Below are 15,895 nucleotides of genomic sequence, written 5' to 3'. Positions count from 1 at the left end.
TTTTGGGGGAGTTCGGGAGGGTGGGGGATTTGTTTTAAAGGGTCGGGGTGGGTTTAGGGTTGTTTTGGTGTGCCGGTTTTCCCACCCTCCCCCGATTTACGATTTTTAAAAAAAACAAAACATGACGATCAGATTTCCCTCCCCCCCCCAGCCAAAATTGATCGTTAAGACGATCGATCACTCGATTCACATCCCTATTATTTAACCCTGCTCTCTATTTCCTAGTGCACTAATTAGGGGGGTGGGCTTCACAGAACAATGATATTGCTTGGCAGAGAAACATAAGGAAGTAAGAGCTTAGAAGTGACTCAGGAAGTGTCTTACCAGCTTTATCATTTAACTTTGTGTGTGCTTGCTTTGTGTGTGTCTTGCATAAGACACCAATGCAGGTAGAAACTACAATGCTTGCAAAGCTGGTATTTTCAGTATTTAGTGGCATGAGGTGCTGAAACAGTTTGAAATCAGCCTCCTCTTCCCTTTTAGGTGCATGCCCCCATTTTTCCTGTTCATAAGGGGATGCCAACAGGGGTTCTTTGTAAGCACAGGGGAAGGTCAAAGTCCTTTGCAGAAGGGATCTGTATCTTGGAATGTGCACACCTTTACATCCACAATTATCCAAAACCCCCTTTTAGTTTATAAAATGTGTTTTTGTATCTATGACGCTTACATTCTATAAAGAATCCTGTTGTCTTGGCTACTAAAGAATAGACAATTAAAAATTACCTAAAGGATGAACTTTGGTATTACTAATTAAGCTCCCTCAGGACTTAATTTAAATGTTATTGGAATGCCTTTTTGAAAATTCATTACAAGATTTGGCCTTAGTGGTAACATTATTGGAGTTAGGGTTAGGTAACAGGGGGAGGGAGGGGAATCCTCCATTTCTGAACAGCTTCTCCACTGAGGTGGCTGGAATGGCTAGACCCCCCCTGGTGCTTATAAAAGCAGCTTGCAGCATAGCTTTGTGTGGCATTTTGGTTAGGAGTTTGAGGGAGTAGGAATGGGTTTTTTTTTTCTGAGTTTGTTCCCCTGCCTGGGTACTGGGTTTCACAGCCTGGGCCAATACACTAGTGGAAAGGGGACCAGTGCTTTCTGGCTGCTAGTTTCATATGTTCCATTGGAGATTTTTGGATGTTTTCACTTTTTTGAGGTTTCCTTCTTTAAGAGCCCTGGTACTAGAGATGTGAATCGTGTGATCGATCGTCTTAACGATCGATTTCGGCTGGGAGGGGGAGGGAATCGGATTGTTGCCATTTGGGTTTTTTAAAAATCGTGAAAATTGTGAAAATCGAAAACCGGCACACTAAAACATCCCTAAAACCCACCCCGACCCTTTAAAATAAATCCCCCACCCTCCCGAACCCCCCCCAAAATGCCTTAAATTACCTGGGGTCCAGAGGAAGGGTCCCGGTGTGATCTTTTACTCTCGGACCTCCGGTGCTTGTAGAAATGGCGCCGGCGCTACCTTTGCCTTGTCATATGACATGACAAGGCTACCTTTGCCTTGTCATATGACAGGTCAAAGGTAGCGCTGGCGCCATTTTGTTTTTTGTCCCCCGAGGTCAGGAGCGTAGGAGATCGCTCCTGGACCCCCGCTGGACCCCCAGGGACTTTTGGCCAGCGTGGGGGGGGGCCTCCTGACCCCCACAAGACTTGCCAAAAGTCCAGTGGGGGTCCAGAACGACCTCCTGCAGTCGAATCGTGTGGTCTACGGCCGGCGCCATTTTGCGCCGCCATTTTGCGCAAAATGGCGCCGGCCGTAGACAACACGATTCGACTGCAGGAGGTCGTTCCGGACCCCCGCTGGACTTTTGGCAAGTCTTGTGGGGGTCAGGAGGCCCCCCCAAGCTGGCCAAAAGTCCCTGGGGGTCCAGCGGGGGTCCGGGAGCGATCTCCTGCCGCGAATCGTTTTTCCGTACGGAAAAACCAAAGGTAGCGCCGGCGCCATTTCTACAAGCACCGGAGGTCCGAGAGTGGAAGATCACAGCGGGACCCTTCCTCTGGACCCCAGGTAATTTAAGGCATTTTGGGGGGGGTTCGGGAGGGTGGGGGATTTATTTTAAAGGGTCGGGGTGAGTTTTAGGGTTTTTTTAGTGTGCCGGTTTTTTCGCCCTCCCCCTTCCCCCGATTTACGATTTTTTGACAATAAATCGGGGGAATTGTTATTGTATCACGGCTCTAACGATTTTTGACGATTTAAAATATATCGGACGATATTTTAAATCGTCAAAAAATGATTCACATCCCTACCTGGTACCCCTGGCTAGAGGATTTCAGCTAGATTAGATCAAGGTGTATGGAAGACTACACTGCTCTCACTCTCACAGAGAGGGCCAGACCCACAGCAGGAGGATTCCAGTTTTCCCATTTTTGTGAAGATTTTTGCCTGAGTTCACAGAAGGAAGTTTTTTAACCCCCCTTCTTTCCTGAAGAGGGGACATATGTAGAGTGTTGCTATTTTCCCTGTTACTGGAATTTTCCTAAGAAAGACCTGATTGTTTCAACAGAAGAGGAAAACTGAGGACACCCAACAGAGTCTTCAACATGGGAGAGAGATTTTGAGGAAACTGTGCAAAGACTGAACTTAATTTTTTTTCCCATCAAGTTTGGAGGAGAATTTTTCTGCTTGACAAAGGATATCTCTGGCCACCTGGGGACCTTACTTTTCAAAGCCCTGGAGGGAGAGAATTTCTCTTGCTTGGATATTAATAGACCCTTGCACAGATAAAGAAAAAGATTTGAGACCTGAAAAAACATCTTTTGCCATGAAGTAATGTGAACAGTGCCATTTTGTCATTTAAGAACTTTTACATTAAAAGATTTACTTTTGGGCACTCAACTTGAGCCTCAAGAGTATTTTGTTGGCACTCACATCCCTTAAAGGTGAAAATGAACTGATACCTTCCCCCCTCCCCCAGGGTATCATTACCGAGAGCCTTATCTGCCACTTTAGGCTTTGGAGGTTTTAGACCTCTCCACAATCAGGTCAAAAACTCTGCCCCAGGGCTCTGGGCCTGTGTGGCACAGGACCCACATGTGCTCCTGCCCTCCTGGTCCATAAACTGAAGAGGGGGTGTTACATTATGTTTTCACATAAATGCCTAAATTGCTGTAAGTTGCTTCCTTATGTTTCTCTGCTAACCAATGTCATTATTCTGTGTAGCCCAGCCCCCTAATTAGTTGGATAGGAAACAGAGCATGATCAGTTTTCCAAATGGAGTAAAGTGAATAGTGGGGTGCCTCAGGGACTAGGTACTACCACCAAAGACCCCACAGCACCCTCCTCTGGACTCTTCTCCTGTCTGCAATAATTTATCCCATCCACAGGTCACTCTTCTCCCACTAGGTCTGTTTCAAAATGATGTTGGTAGGCCCTCAGACTGGCACCATTTTGTTGTAGAGATGTCACCGGTTTCAGGTGCTATTTTGAAACACAGGCCCAGCAGGGTAGGAGCTACTGGAGAGCACTCCTGCCCCTTAGATCTGCAGATAGAGTAAATGAGTGAGATGGGTGTGTAAATTGTTTCTTTTTCAAAACAAAATTTCAAATGAAAGCACATTCCTAGGATTCAAAACACAGAAAAAGGATCTTGGAGTGATTATTGACAATATGCTGAAATCCTCTATCTGGTGTGTGATGGTGGTCAAAAAATCAAATACATTAGGAATTATTTGGACAGGAATAGAGAATAAACTGAGAATATCATAGGTCTGTATAGATCTATGGTGTGACCACATCTTGCCTCCTGTGGGCAGTGGTCAACCCATTTCATGAAAGATTTAAAGAACTAGAAATGTTATAGAGAAGGGCAACAAAAATGATAAGGGGAATGGAATGTCTCCTTTATGAAGACAGGCTCTTAAGCTGTTCATCTTGGAGAAGAAATGACAGAAGGGATATGACAGAGGTTTATAAAATCATGAGTGGGGTGGAACAGGTAACTAGGGAAAGCTTATTAATCCCTTTAAATAGTACTAGGGCACATTCCATGAAACTAGCAGCTTTAAAATAAATTGACAAAAGTATTTTTTCATGTAATGCAAAATTAAATTGAGGAATATGTTGATGAAGGACATGGCCTAGGCTTAGAAAAAGTATGGACAAGTTCCTGGAGAAAATGTCCATAAACAAACATTAGCCAGGTAGAGAAATCCACCACATACCCATGCTAGTGAACAAGGAATTGGATACTTTCTAATGACAGAATGGCCTCTTTTGGAGACAAATTCTGGGCTGAATGGACCCTTTGGTTCAACCTAGTGTGGCACATCGCATTTATCTCATATCTAGCAATGTTTGACTAGTAGACTTAGACTATAGAAATGTGCATTCATTTGAAACAAAAATGAAAAATGTGACAAATGAGCTCCTTTTTGTTTGTTTCAAATGAACAAAATTTTTTTTTCCGGCTCAGGGCAAAGTGTGAATTCTGGAAATTTACCAGAAATTTTAGTTAATTTGGAGGCTCAGAGATAAAAGGCAAAACTGTTTTTCAACTGTTTTTTACCCACTTATAAATCCTCCAGTTAGCAAAGTCACCAGACATGAAAACAGTAACTTTTAAACAACCATGTAGATGCACATGTACACATGTATAGCAGCTCGCATTAATAGACACAGCCATTTTATAACACATTTGCATATGATATAAAATCAGCTGTATATGCGTACATGTGCGCACAATTTTGTATGGATGCACACTTGTGTGTGCCAATGCTGGCTGTACTGTGTATGTAGGGGGATTTTTTAGATATGCATGCCAATGCAATTAGCAGTTTCCCCCTAATTAACCTTCCTCCCTTTTACCCTATTAGACCTAACCCTTCAAACCCTGCTGACTAGCCCTGATGTTTTTTATTCTAAAACTTACACACTATCTATAGCAGAAGTAAATTTATGCTTGGGTGCGTAAATACGTTTGCACGCATTTTAAGTGACCATCCTGGAGTGCCCATATCCCGTCCATGTTCCTCCCAGACCACACCTATACCCCACCCCTTTGTTTCCACTTTTTGATTTGTGCGTGTACTGGGACATACTCATGGACTCGGGCACTTCTTAAAATCCGTGTGGCGCACACCGGCCTGAGACATGTGCATATATCTCCCAGCTTTAGCACATGAAGGGCTTTTAAAATTCACTTTTAAAGCTTTATACGTGCTTAATACTACAACATTTTTTTTTTTTTACTGTTTTATAACTATTGAAATAAAAGTGTAAGTGTTTAAGCTGAGCAATTATCCTGTAAAAAGAAGCAACAATCATTGTAAGGAGGTGAGAAAACAATCTGGTTGGACACTTTCTAGCAATCGGAATCCAGAACAATAGCCAGTGATTTTGAAATCTTTCAAACATTTTACATTACTTACGTTGTAGTGCCAGCTAAGTAGCAAATAATAAAATAGGTAAACCTTCTAAAGTCTGATTCTTTCACAAGCCAGAAATCCATCAGTCTAGTTCAATCATACTCTGGGCTTTTGCAAAGGTGGGCAAACATCTAAGTTATGAGATCCGGGGACACCGACATCCCTGGTCTTGGGGTGGTGTTCAAGAGCTCCATGTTGCTGCAACAGCAGCAGTGGGAGCCCTTTAAATCCTTATGCAGCTGTGGCCATGTTATTGAGGGCAGACCTCTGCTGGCCACATTACTGGAGGAGGATCCACCTTTCACCTATGAACAGCCTTGTCCCCTGGATTGCCCAGAGTACTGGCTGCCCAACAATATGCTGGTCATATTCATATTTTTGTATAGTACAGTAGCAACAGGCAAGGTTATTTATGAACAGCTGGATGATTTCTTCTAACAGGGTGTGTCTGCATAACATCTGAGCTACCCAGATGAACACTGAGTTTTAAATATCTTGCCCCTCTCAGTAGCACATTCTCGGCTAAAAGTTTGCTAGATTAAAAGAGGCAGACTAGGGCATGGTTAAAGGTTATTCAGTGCTAATTGGATAAAACACTATCTTAGAGTTGTCTGGGTAACTTTAGCTGTCTATATTCAATGAAATACTTAGTTCCACTGAATATCAAGCTAAAGTTACCTTGATAACCTTCCTGCTTTCCAGCTTGCTCAGTATTGACCTTTAAATGTTTACAAGGAGTTCATGTTTTGCAGATTTTCAAAGCCCTTCTTTGTTTCTTGGTAAATATACACACAGTGGGATACAATGAACAACCATACAATTCTTCCATATTAATGCCAATTTTGTATTTCCTTCTAGGTTATAAATAAGATTCATTTTGAGCTTGATGGCAGCAGAACAGAAAACGAGCAGCCACAGGATGACTCTCAACAGAATGCTGGCTTGGTGCCTCTGGAAATAAAAATGGACAGAGCATTCCTTATGGCTGTTTTTGAAGGAATCTCCAAAGCACTTCTCTTCTTCGGTCGAGTAATCTATCCTCTAAATGCTCTTTAAGGAAAGGCAAATGAATATTGAATTGTGCTCCAGTTTCTAGCCTCCTCTTATTAATGTTATTATGTTGCTCTGCTGCATTATATAAGACCACACTCATCTGCTATGTGCACAGCTTTTAACTGCATCAGAAACAAAACAATATTACAATATACTAATACTTCATGCCATGAATATTTATGACTACAAAATCTTCTTTTCCTTCTAGTAAACCCATCCATCTAGAAAAAAACAAAACCTTACATTTTGGGAAATTTGAATGATGACACAAAGTAAAAATGCATAAACTCTGGCATCAAGCAAATGAATATTATTTACCCCATACATTAATTATTTGGTTACAGACAATGGCAAGTAAATGCAATATATAAAACCAGGACTCATTAAAAAATAAACAACTAAAAAAATAATAGAAGTGTTCACTTTTTTCCCTTACTTAATCCAATTATGTGTTCTAAAGTTCTGTTTTGTTTACCAAAAATGTTCTGAGATAACAGCTGTGCACATGTTATAAAATCAGGGGTCGGCGCATGCAAGGGGGTGCACACTAGTGCAACATGCGCGCGCCAAGCCCTCGGGGAGACCATCTGGCTTTCCCTGTTCCCTCCCCCTCATCTTCCCCTCCCTTCCCCTACCTGTCCCGCTCCCCCAGCCCAAAAAAACCCAAACCACATACCTTTGTTGTGGAAGATACGCCTGCCAGAGGCAGGCGTAACTTGCATGCACCAGCCGAGTGCCAGCATGCTGTGCCGGAGTCCTTGTCCAAGCCTCCCGGACTGTCCAGTCACACTCCCGGACTGCCCAGCCATGCCCCTGTCCCGTGCCCGCCCATTCAGAAAAGCCCCGGGACATACGCGCTCCGCCGGGCCTTTTGAAAATAGGCCCTACGCACGTAGGGCTTTGAAAATCTGCCCCAATTTGTGGCCACTTGTTCTGTACTGGTTGAGGATCTGTCTGTGGAAAATATCTTGGCCTAAAAGCACATACTCCTTTTCAAACCAAACTGCACTACTAATCAGTTATGTAAAGGTTAAGAATCAAATCCACACAGAACTAAGGGTCATACTTTTAGAATCAAGATGACACTCATATCTTTTAGATTATGAATAACAACAGTGTTATGTTTCAAATTTTAAAAAATGCAAGAGTCTCTAAGCTCATGGTATCATGTGTTGGGCACAAGGTGGCGGCATTCTTTTTCATTTGGCCATGGTTACCCAATTGCCTGGCTATGATTCTGTCGCAGTCTCAAACATTCACAGATGGCTTCAGTCAACACAAATAAAAAGGAAAAGAAGTGCATGAGTGTTTTCTCATAAACATTAGCTACTGTCCTTTAACATATATAGAGCTTCCTCAATAAAAATGGTGAGGACCATATTCAAATGAGTTTAGTGGGATAACTAAGAAGTTATAAATTTGTCCACTTATTTAGTTAAGTTCTAGCCAGATAATTATTTCTCCAGCTAGAATTTCACTGGATAAGTTATCCTGCTAATTCCAAAATTCAGAGTTAACTGGATAAGTTATCTGGCTAAAACTGGTCATCCCATAGAGCTGTCCTAAAGTTAGGCAGATAGACTTATCTGGAGAACTTTAAGATGGCTGGATATATTCAGTGGTGCGGCAGTGCCACTGAGTATTTCGTACTAGTTAGCCAGATAAGTTTATCTGGTTAACTAGCTGAGTCACACGGCAGCTGAATATGGAGTCTGTTATGATCTGTAATTAAAAGAATATAAAGTGTAAATACTATAGGGAGACAATTCTTGAGTGTCAGCAGCTTAAATACTATAAATGACAGCAGAGTGACTGTTATAGTAGTCATACTTTGCCAGTGATAGCTCCTGACTTAGGCCTCAACCATGGAAGGATGGGTGAAAATATTTTAATTAAATAAATAATTAAAAAAAATTAGAGATTAAATGAACACATAACAGGAAAAATAAACCCTACTAAAATATAAAAATACAGAAACATAGTAAGTGATGCCACTCATAAAAAAGCTGAGCAAGTTTAAACCCAAATGCCACATTTCCAATACATAACATGTATATACTGTGTATACAACTAACAATCATATATGTGAATAAATATCCTGTAAGACTGCCCATTCATTCCTGGTGGAAGGCTGATACTGTGCGAAAGTTTACTTGTGAAATTCATTATTCTAATATATACTGCAAACATATTAAGCACAGGTGGTTGAAACATTAGTCTTTTGGCATGTACTGTATCCTTTTTATTGGTTACGGCAACATAATTAAACAGGCTACGAATAATGTGCAGTCACGTGGCTCATTATGACATCTAATGCAGTGCTTTATAAGATAACACATTACTCTTGTTGATAGTGCTTGTATCTACTGTAAAACAAGTGTCAACTATGTTGAAAAAAAATTATTTTTTTGTGTTCATGTTTTATCAAGTGATCATTAAAGTATTTGTTAAAAACTAATAAAAAAAATAATTTCCTCATTTTAATAAGATTTTGCACAAAAATCACAGTTAAGAGTCCAACATTATTGAGTTTGGTTTTATGTCAAGTTGATGGTTCCCTCACCAATCAGTGCAGTGAGAGGGACAGCATTCACAGAAAGTCAAGCTGATTGTTCTGCCTTCAATACACACAAAAAGTAAAACTTGCAACAGTCCTATGCAAAAGTCTTAAAGAAAGAAAAATGCAAGTTTTATTTAGATAATCTAAATGTAATGTTACAAGCCTGCTCAAACACGATCATACTTTTTTTGCTAAGAGGGTGGTAAATATCTGGCAGTGGCAATAAAAACCAAAACCATGACATCATTTAAATATTCTTGGAACAGAAAGTATCATAATCTGGGATCTCTCATGAACCAGTTTGATTAGATATAGTAAAGTCAGGATTTGTGGATAGGTAGGTGACTGGCTAATAAGACCAATTTTAGAACCAATTATTTTATTACAATAACATCACATATGACGCCATATTTACCAAGCATTTTTATCCTAGACACAGAATGAGAGAAAGACCTTTTGTCTATAGTTTGGTCATAGAAAGTCTTTTCTAGGCATTATACATTCTTTCCTTCATGCCTGCTTGTCAATTTCATGTCTTTGTAAGACAAACTATTGAAACCATGATCGGCACTAGATTTCCATGAAGAATGGTCAAGTGCCAACTGCTTCCATGTTTCTAGATCAATGTTACATTTGATAAGATTGCTCTTGTGGACATCCCTATAGAGTTTCCTTTGATTACCTCTAGAATGTTTCCCAATCTTAACCCAAGATTAGAAAATTTGCTTAGGAAGCTTGTGGTCAGGTATTCTGACAATATGCTCAATGCAAGAATTCTGATGCTGAATGACAATAGCCTCTATATTCTTGAATGCTGACATTTTTTCATTTATTTTGCCAGATAATGCCAAGAATTTTGTGCAATTCTTCAGTGCCAAGTGTCTTCTACATATTCTCTACATTTAAGTACAATACTGTAATGTAGGAACCACAAAAGCATTGTAGATCATTAATTTGGTGATCATTTTAATATTATGGACAGTGAGGACTCAGTCTTAGGTGACCAAAAGCTACCCTTGCATTGGCAATGTGATGCTGAATCTCCTTATATTGTGTGGCAGATTGTTGCAAAGGTAAGAGGAATAGTTCACAGTGGCGCAGATTTTTTAAAAAGTATGCACGTGCATGTACTTTTGTTTGCGCAACCGGCGCAAACAAGAGTACGCCGGATTTTAAAAGATACGCGCGTATCTTTTAAAATCTGGGGCTGAGCCGTGCAGCCTGCTTCCGTTCCCTCCGAGGCCTCGGAGGGAACTTTCTTTCCGGTGCCCCCCACCTTCCCCTAACTAACCCACCCCCCGGCCCTAACTAATTCCCCCCCCCCCTACATTTATTTCAAAAGTTATGCCTGCCCGCGCCAGCGCGCCATGTTCCAGTCTGGGGGCTGGTCCGGAGGCCGCGTCCACGCCCCCGGAATGCCCCCCGATGACGCGCCAGCCGCAACACGCCCCCTGACACGCCCCCCTAGGAAAGCCCCGGGACTGGCGTGCGCCGCCGAGCTTATGCAACATAGGCTTGGCGCGTGCAAGGGGTGGAAGAGGCAGCTTTTCGGGGGTTACGCGCATACCCCTTTGAAAATCTTCCCCATAGAGTGTTGCAAAGGTAAGAGATATAGTCCACATAGAGTACAGTACAGTGGTAAGGGCAGATAACAGGTAATAGAAGTACAGGGTGAAAATTGAAAGAAATGAAGGAGGGGGCTTCAATGTTTGCTTTGTCATATACAATTTGGAGGGAAAACATGTCAATGGTCAATACGGATGAGCAATTGTTTAAAACAAAAGTGCAAAACGTGATGAATAAAGATAATTAATTTCATTCAGGGACCCCAAATTGAATCGTACCCCTTCCAAATGAAATGAACCTTTTTCGTTTGTTCCATTTTAAACCAATGCATCGGGCCAGGGTCTAGACCTGAAGCCGGGGTCTTGCCTAGGGTATAGGCCAAGGCCCAAAGCAGGGGCCATGGTCTATTGCTGAGTACGATGCCGAGCTAGGCCAAAGCCAGGGCCTTACCTAGGGCATAGGCCGAGGTCCAAAGCAGGGGCCACAGCCTAGGCTTGAGCGTGACCCCATGGACCATCAATGGAGCCTCATCTGAGACCCTGCAAAAAAAAAAAAAAAAAAACTTACCTGATCCCAACTAAGGCCAGATACCGATTCCAGGAACTTGAGGGCCCAACCTAAGCCCAAAACAGCAACCTGCCCTGGAGGACAGGTCCTGATGCCAGAGCTTTGGCCCAGTCCTAGTTCTGATGCCATGACCCGACCTAGAGGCTGTATCCCGACACCTGGGCTCGGCTTAGGCCAGAGCCTGAAACCAGTCCTAATGCCACGACCCGACCGCCAGATCCTGATGCCTATGCTTTGGCCTGGGGTTGAGCCCAGGCCCAGGCCCGATGCCACAACCCAAAGGCCAGGTCCTGATGCCTGGGCTAAGGCCTAGGCCAGAGCTTGAGCCCAGGTATGACCCAGTGACCTGACCCAAAGGCCAGGGCCTCGGCCTGGACCCAGGCCCAATGCCATGACCCAACCCAGAGGCCAGATCCCACAACCTGGGTCTCGGCTGGAGTCCAATCCCAGGCCCAACATTACAACCTGACCCGCTGGCCGGGTTGTGATGCTGGGGTCTCATAATCCAAGTCAGAAAGTGCTAATCGTCCCTCAATGTATTAAATCATATATATGCTCTCTTTTTTTTTACCATATAAAAGTGTTGCTAAGGATCTGAATTTTTTAATTTCCTTGTTTATAATCCACAATGGTAACATCTACAAGTTGTACAACAATTTGGGTAAAATTACCATTTTGATAACTGTTCACCTACCCATCAAAGATAATGGATAATCCATCCACTTCATTACAAATTTAGCACAATTATCCAATGCTGCCACAATATTGTGTTCATAAAGCACACTCTCAGAATGGGCACAACAGGAAAGGAGAATCCCGTCTATCCTTAAGAGATATATTTATCGGAAAGGCCTATGATTTACTATAAGTTATTTTTAGTCCTGAAAAAGTGCCAAACATTTCTAAAGAATTCATTATATCACCGAAACTGTCTTTCAGATTACCAATAAATAAGAGCATGTCATCTGCAAACAGACTTAGCTTGAAACTTTTTCTGTCAATAGAGAGCCCTTTATAAGAAGACAGGCCTCTCAAAATTAATGCCACAGGTTCTATTGATAGAATGTAATAGAGCAGCCCTGCTTGGTGCCTCTATATAACTGAAAACTAGTAGATACAGCATAGTTAACCTTAATCTCATACATTAATTTAACCCATCTTAAAAAGTTTTTTCCAAACCCATATTTTGACAATACCACCAAAGATATTGCCACAACTCTGTCAAATGCCTTCTCCGAATTTAGGCTAACATCCGTTCACTATTAACTGGATTTTCCCTCTGCACTGCCAATATGGCCTTTAGAAAATTTGCCGAGAAATGATGTCCCTTAATGAATCCAGTTTGATCTGGTAAGACAACTAACTGAATAACTTCATTTATCTAATTGGTCAGGACTACAGCTAGTATCTTAATATTCTGATTGAGCAAGGATATGGGTCTGTAAGACTCTAGAAACAACAGATCCTAACAGGCCTACCCGCTACCACCCTCAAACCTCTTCAGCTCCTTCAGAATGCAGCCGCAAGATCACTAACAAACAGCAAACAAACGGATCACATTACGCCCTTACTCAAACAACTCCACTGGCTACCCGTCCCTTTCAGATCTCAATATAAGATCCTCATGCTTATCCACAAAGCTATTCACAATGACAAGGCCAGATGGCTACAAGGCCAATTGCTCCCCTGCAACCCCACAAGGAACCTCCGCTCTACTAACACAGCATTACTTACCACTCCCTCTATCAAAGAAGTTCGAGTCTCCACAAGAGAATGCGCTGCATCAATAGCTGACCCCCAAATATGGAACAACCTCCCAGCTCCTCTCAAAACGGATAATTCGACACCCTCCTTCAGAAAAAATCTCAAAACTTGGCTCTTCCGGAAAGCATTCCCCCTAGAAAATTAACCCCAGCCCCCCCCCCCCCCCATCCAACCCCACCTGTTGTACATAATAAGCTATACCAGAACATATTTGAGCTTATAAGAGTTATTATGTAATGCAAGTTTCTTGTTATTTTCTGTTCCTCGATTAATCTGTTAAAAGTTATCATGTTAAATGTATCATGTCCCCATAAGGCTTGCCTTCGGACAACTCATTAGATGTAAACCGGTGTGATATTTCGAATTGAATATCAGTATAGAAAAATAAATAAATAAGAACTATAGATGCTAAATTATGTCCTGCCTCAAAGTGCCCTTTCTCTTGGGCAAATTGAAGCATATTGCTTAAAGGATGAACTACCTCCTCCCCCAGTATCTTGTAAAGTTCCAGCCCGAAACCATCTGGTCCCAGAGATTTGCCTGTCTTCAACTGTCTGATAACATATTTAATCTCAATATCCTGAATGGGCTTCTCAAGTGCCTTATGTTGTGCCATAGAAAGCTGTGGGAAAACCCTATCTTTAAAATATTCTTGTGGCATGTTCAAAGCAGACTTCCCTTCTGTATATAACTCTTGATTAAATTCTACAAACATCTGTAAAATCTCAATTGTGGATCCCCCTGTCTTCCCTTTATGTTCTAAGTGAGTTATTATTAATGGTATCTGGTGCGTATTTCTGAATAAGTTTGCAACTAAACAACCTGCCTTTTTACTCCATTGAAAGAGTTTGTATTTATAAAATAAGATATTGCTCTGCACTTTTTGTTAAAAAATACTGTTTAGTTCAGCACACACCATATCCAACTTATGCTGAATTATGGGTTCCATCAATTTTATATGATTACTTTATAACTGCAACAATTTATGCCTAAGCTCTGTCTCTTCCTTTTGCCTGCTTGATATGAAATTATATGACCTCTAAGTACCATTTTCACATCATGGCATTAACGTCTGGCGTGTTATTCACTAGAATACACTCTCTCTATTTTTCATGCAAGAATTGCACAAACCCCTTATATCATGAAAAAGGGAAGGTGCCATTCTCCATTCTAGTAACTGATTGCCCTCCTTCACCATATTTAGCTGCAGTGAAACCACTGCATGATCTGAATATAGTACCTCAGTAATGCTAATCTCAACTATTTTATCAAACCAAACTTCCGATGATAATAAATCACACAACCTGAAGTATATATGATGGACATGTGAGTAAAATGTAAACTCTTTTTCCTCTATATGGAGGTATCTCCAAGTGTCTATAAGATGTAATTCTTGAGCAACAAAACCTACCCCAATATATTTCTGATTATTCTTAGGGGTCTTAGAAGGATTGCAATCTATAATTGGGTTGTCCATAATATTAAATCCCGCCCCCCCGTATACAGGTATACTCTGCCAACTTAGCAAGTTTAGGGACCAATATAGAAAAAATTATGAGAGTATTTGTTTGGAGCACATAAGTTAACTAGTGACATCTTAACCCCATAGAGGGTGCCCATTACTACTATATAGCACCCATTTACATCCTCAATTCGCCTTTCAATGGCACCCCCTTGTGAATGAGTATGGCAACTCCACGCTGTTTAGTAGAAAAAGACAAATAAAAGTAGAGATGTGAATCGGAACAGGAATCGGTTCGGATTCCGGTTCCGATTCACATGTGGGTTTTTTGGCATCGGCCCGATCGCAGTTTTGTTTATCGGCTGCGCCCAAGCCGATAAACAAAAAACCCACCCCGACCCTTTAAAACGAACCCCTTAGCTTCCTCCACCCTCCCGACCCCCTCAAAAAACTTTTTACAGGTACCTGGTGGTCCAGTGGGTGTCCCGGGAGCGATCTCCCGCTCCGGGCCGTCCTCCCGCTCCCAGGCCGTCGGCTGCCACTAATCAAAATGGTGCCGATGGTCCTTTGCCCTTACCATGTGACAGGGTATCCGTGCCATTGGCCAGACCCTGTCACATGGTAGGAGCACTGGATGGCCGGCGCCATCTTGAGCTCCTACCATGTGACAGGGGCTGACCAATGGCACCGGTAGCCCCTGTGACATAGTAAGGGCAAAGGCTATCGGCACCATTTTGAATACTGGCAGCCGACGGTCCGAGTGCAGGAGGTCGCTCCTGGACCCCCGCTGGACTTTTGGCAAGTCTTGTGGGGGTCAGAGGGTCCCCCAAGACTTGCCAAAAGCCCCTGGTGGTCCAGCGGGGGTCCGGGAGCGATCTCCTGCACTCGGGCCATCGGCTGCCAGTAATCAAAATGGCGCCGATAGCCTATGCCCTTACTATGTCACAGGGGCTACCGGTGCCATTGGTCAGCCCCTGTCACATGGTAAGGGCAAAGGGCCATCGGCGCTATTTTGATTAGTGGCAGCCGATGGCCTGGGAGCGGGAGGACGGCCCGGAGCCGGAGATCGCTCCCGGGACCCCCACTGGACCACCAGGTACCTGTAAAAAGGTTTTGGGGGCGTTGGGAGGGTGGGGGTGGGTTTAGGGGTTATTTTGTGTGCCATTTTTCCCACCCTCCCCCAAAACGATAAGGGAACCCCCACGATCAATATCGTGGGGTTTTCTTACCGTTTTGGGGGAGCCCACGATTTCTGATGATTTTGAAAATATCGACGATATTTTCAATCGTCCGAAGCCCGATTCACATCCCTAAATAAAAGCACTGCCCCATCCATTTCCTTAATTTAGCACATTCATCATTATTCAAATGTGTCTCCTGTAGAAAGACAATGCTAGTACACATCTGTTTAAGCCTATTCAAAACCTTTTTCTTTTAATTGGAGAATACCACCCATTGACATTCAAAAAAACATATCTTAATTGGCACTATCTATTGCACCAACTAATAGCATCAGTCTACAAAATGTACTAATAGCATATAGCATGAAGAATCCC

General features: G+C 42.5%; 1 protein-coding gene across 2 annotated transcripts in view; it reads left to right on the top strand.

Annotated features, from left to right (window-relative positions):
* AGT (angiotensinogen) overlaps nucleotides 1–6,720 on the top strand; it is an 85,222-nt gene extending 78,502 nt beyond the window's left edge. For both annotated transcript variants that reach the window (XM_029594189.1, XM_029594188.1), the window contains exon 5: nucleotides 6,226–6,720. In XM_029594189.1, the coding sequence (XP_029450049.1) occupies nucleotides 6,226–6,423 (198 nt within the window). In that variant the 3' untranslated portion in view covers nucleotides 6,424–6,720. The remainder of the gene's footprint in view (nucleotides 1–6,225) is intronic.
* The last annotated feature ends 9,175 nt before the right edge of the window (nucleotides 6,721–15,895 follow it).

This window comes from Rhinatrema bivittatum, chromosome 3 (genome assembly GCF_901001135.1).
Source record: "Rhinatrema bivittatum chromosome 3, aRhiBiv1.1, whole genome shotgun sequence".
Lineage (NCBI taxonomy): Eukaryota > Metazoa > Chordata > Amphibia > Gymnophiona > Rhinatrematidae > Rhinatrema > Rhinatrema bivittatum.
This window is presented reverse-complemented; position numbering and strand designations above follow the sequence as displayed.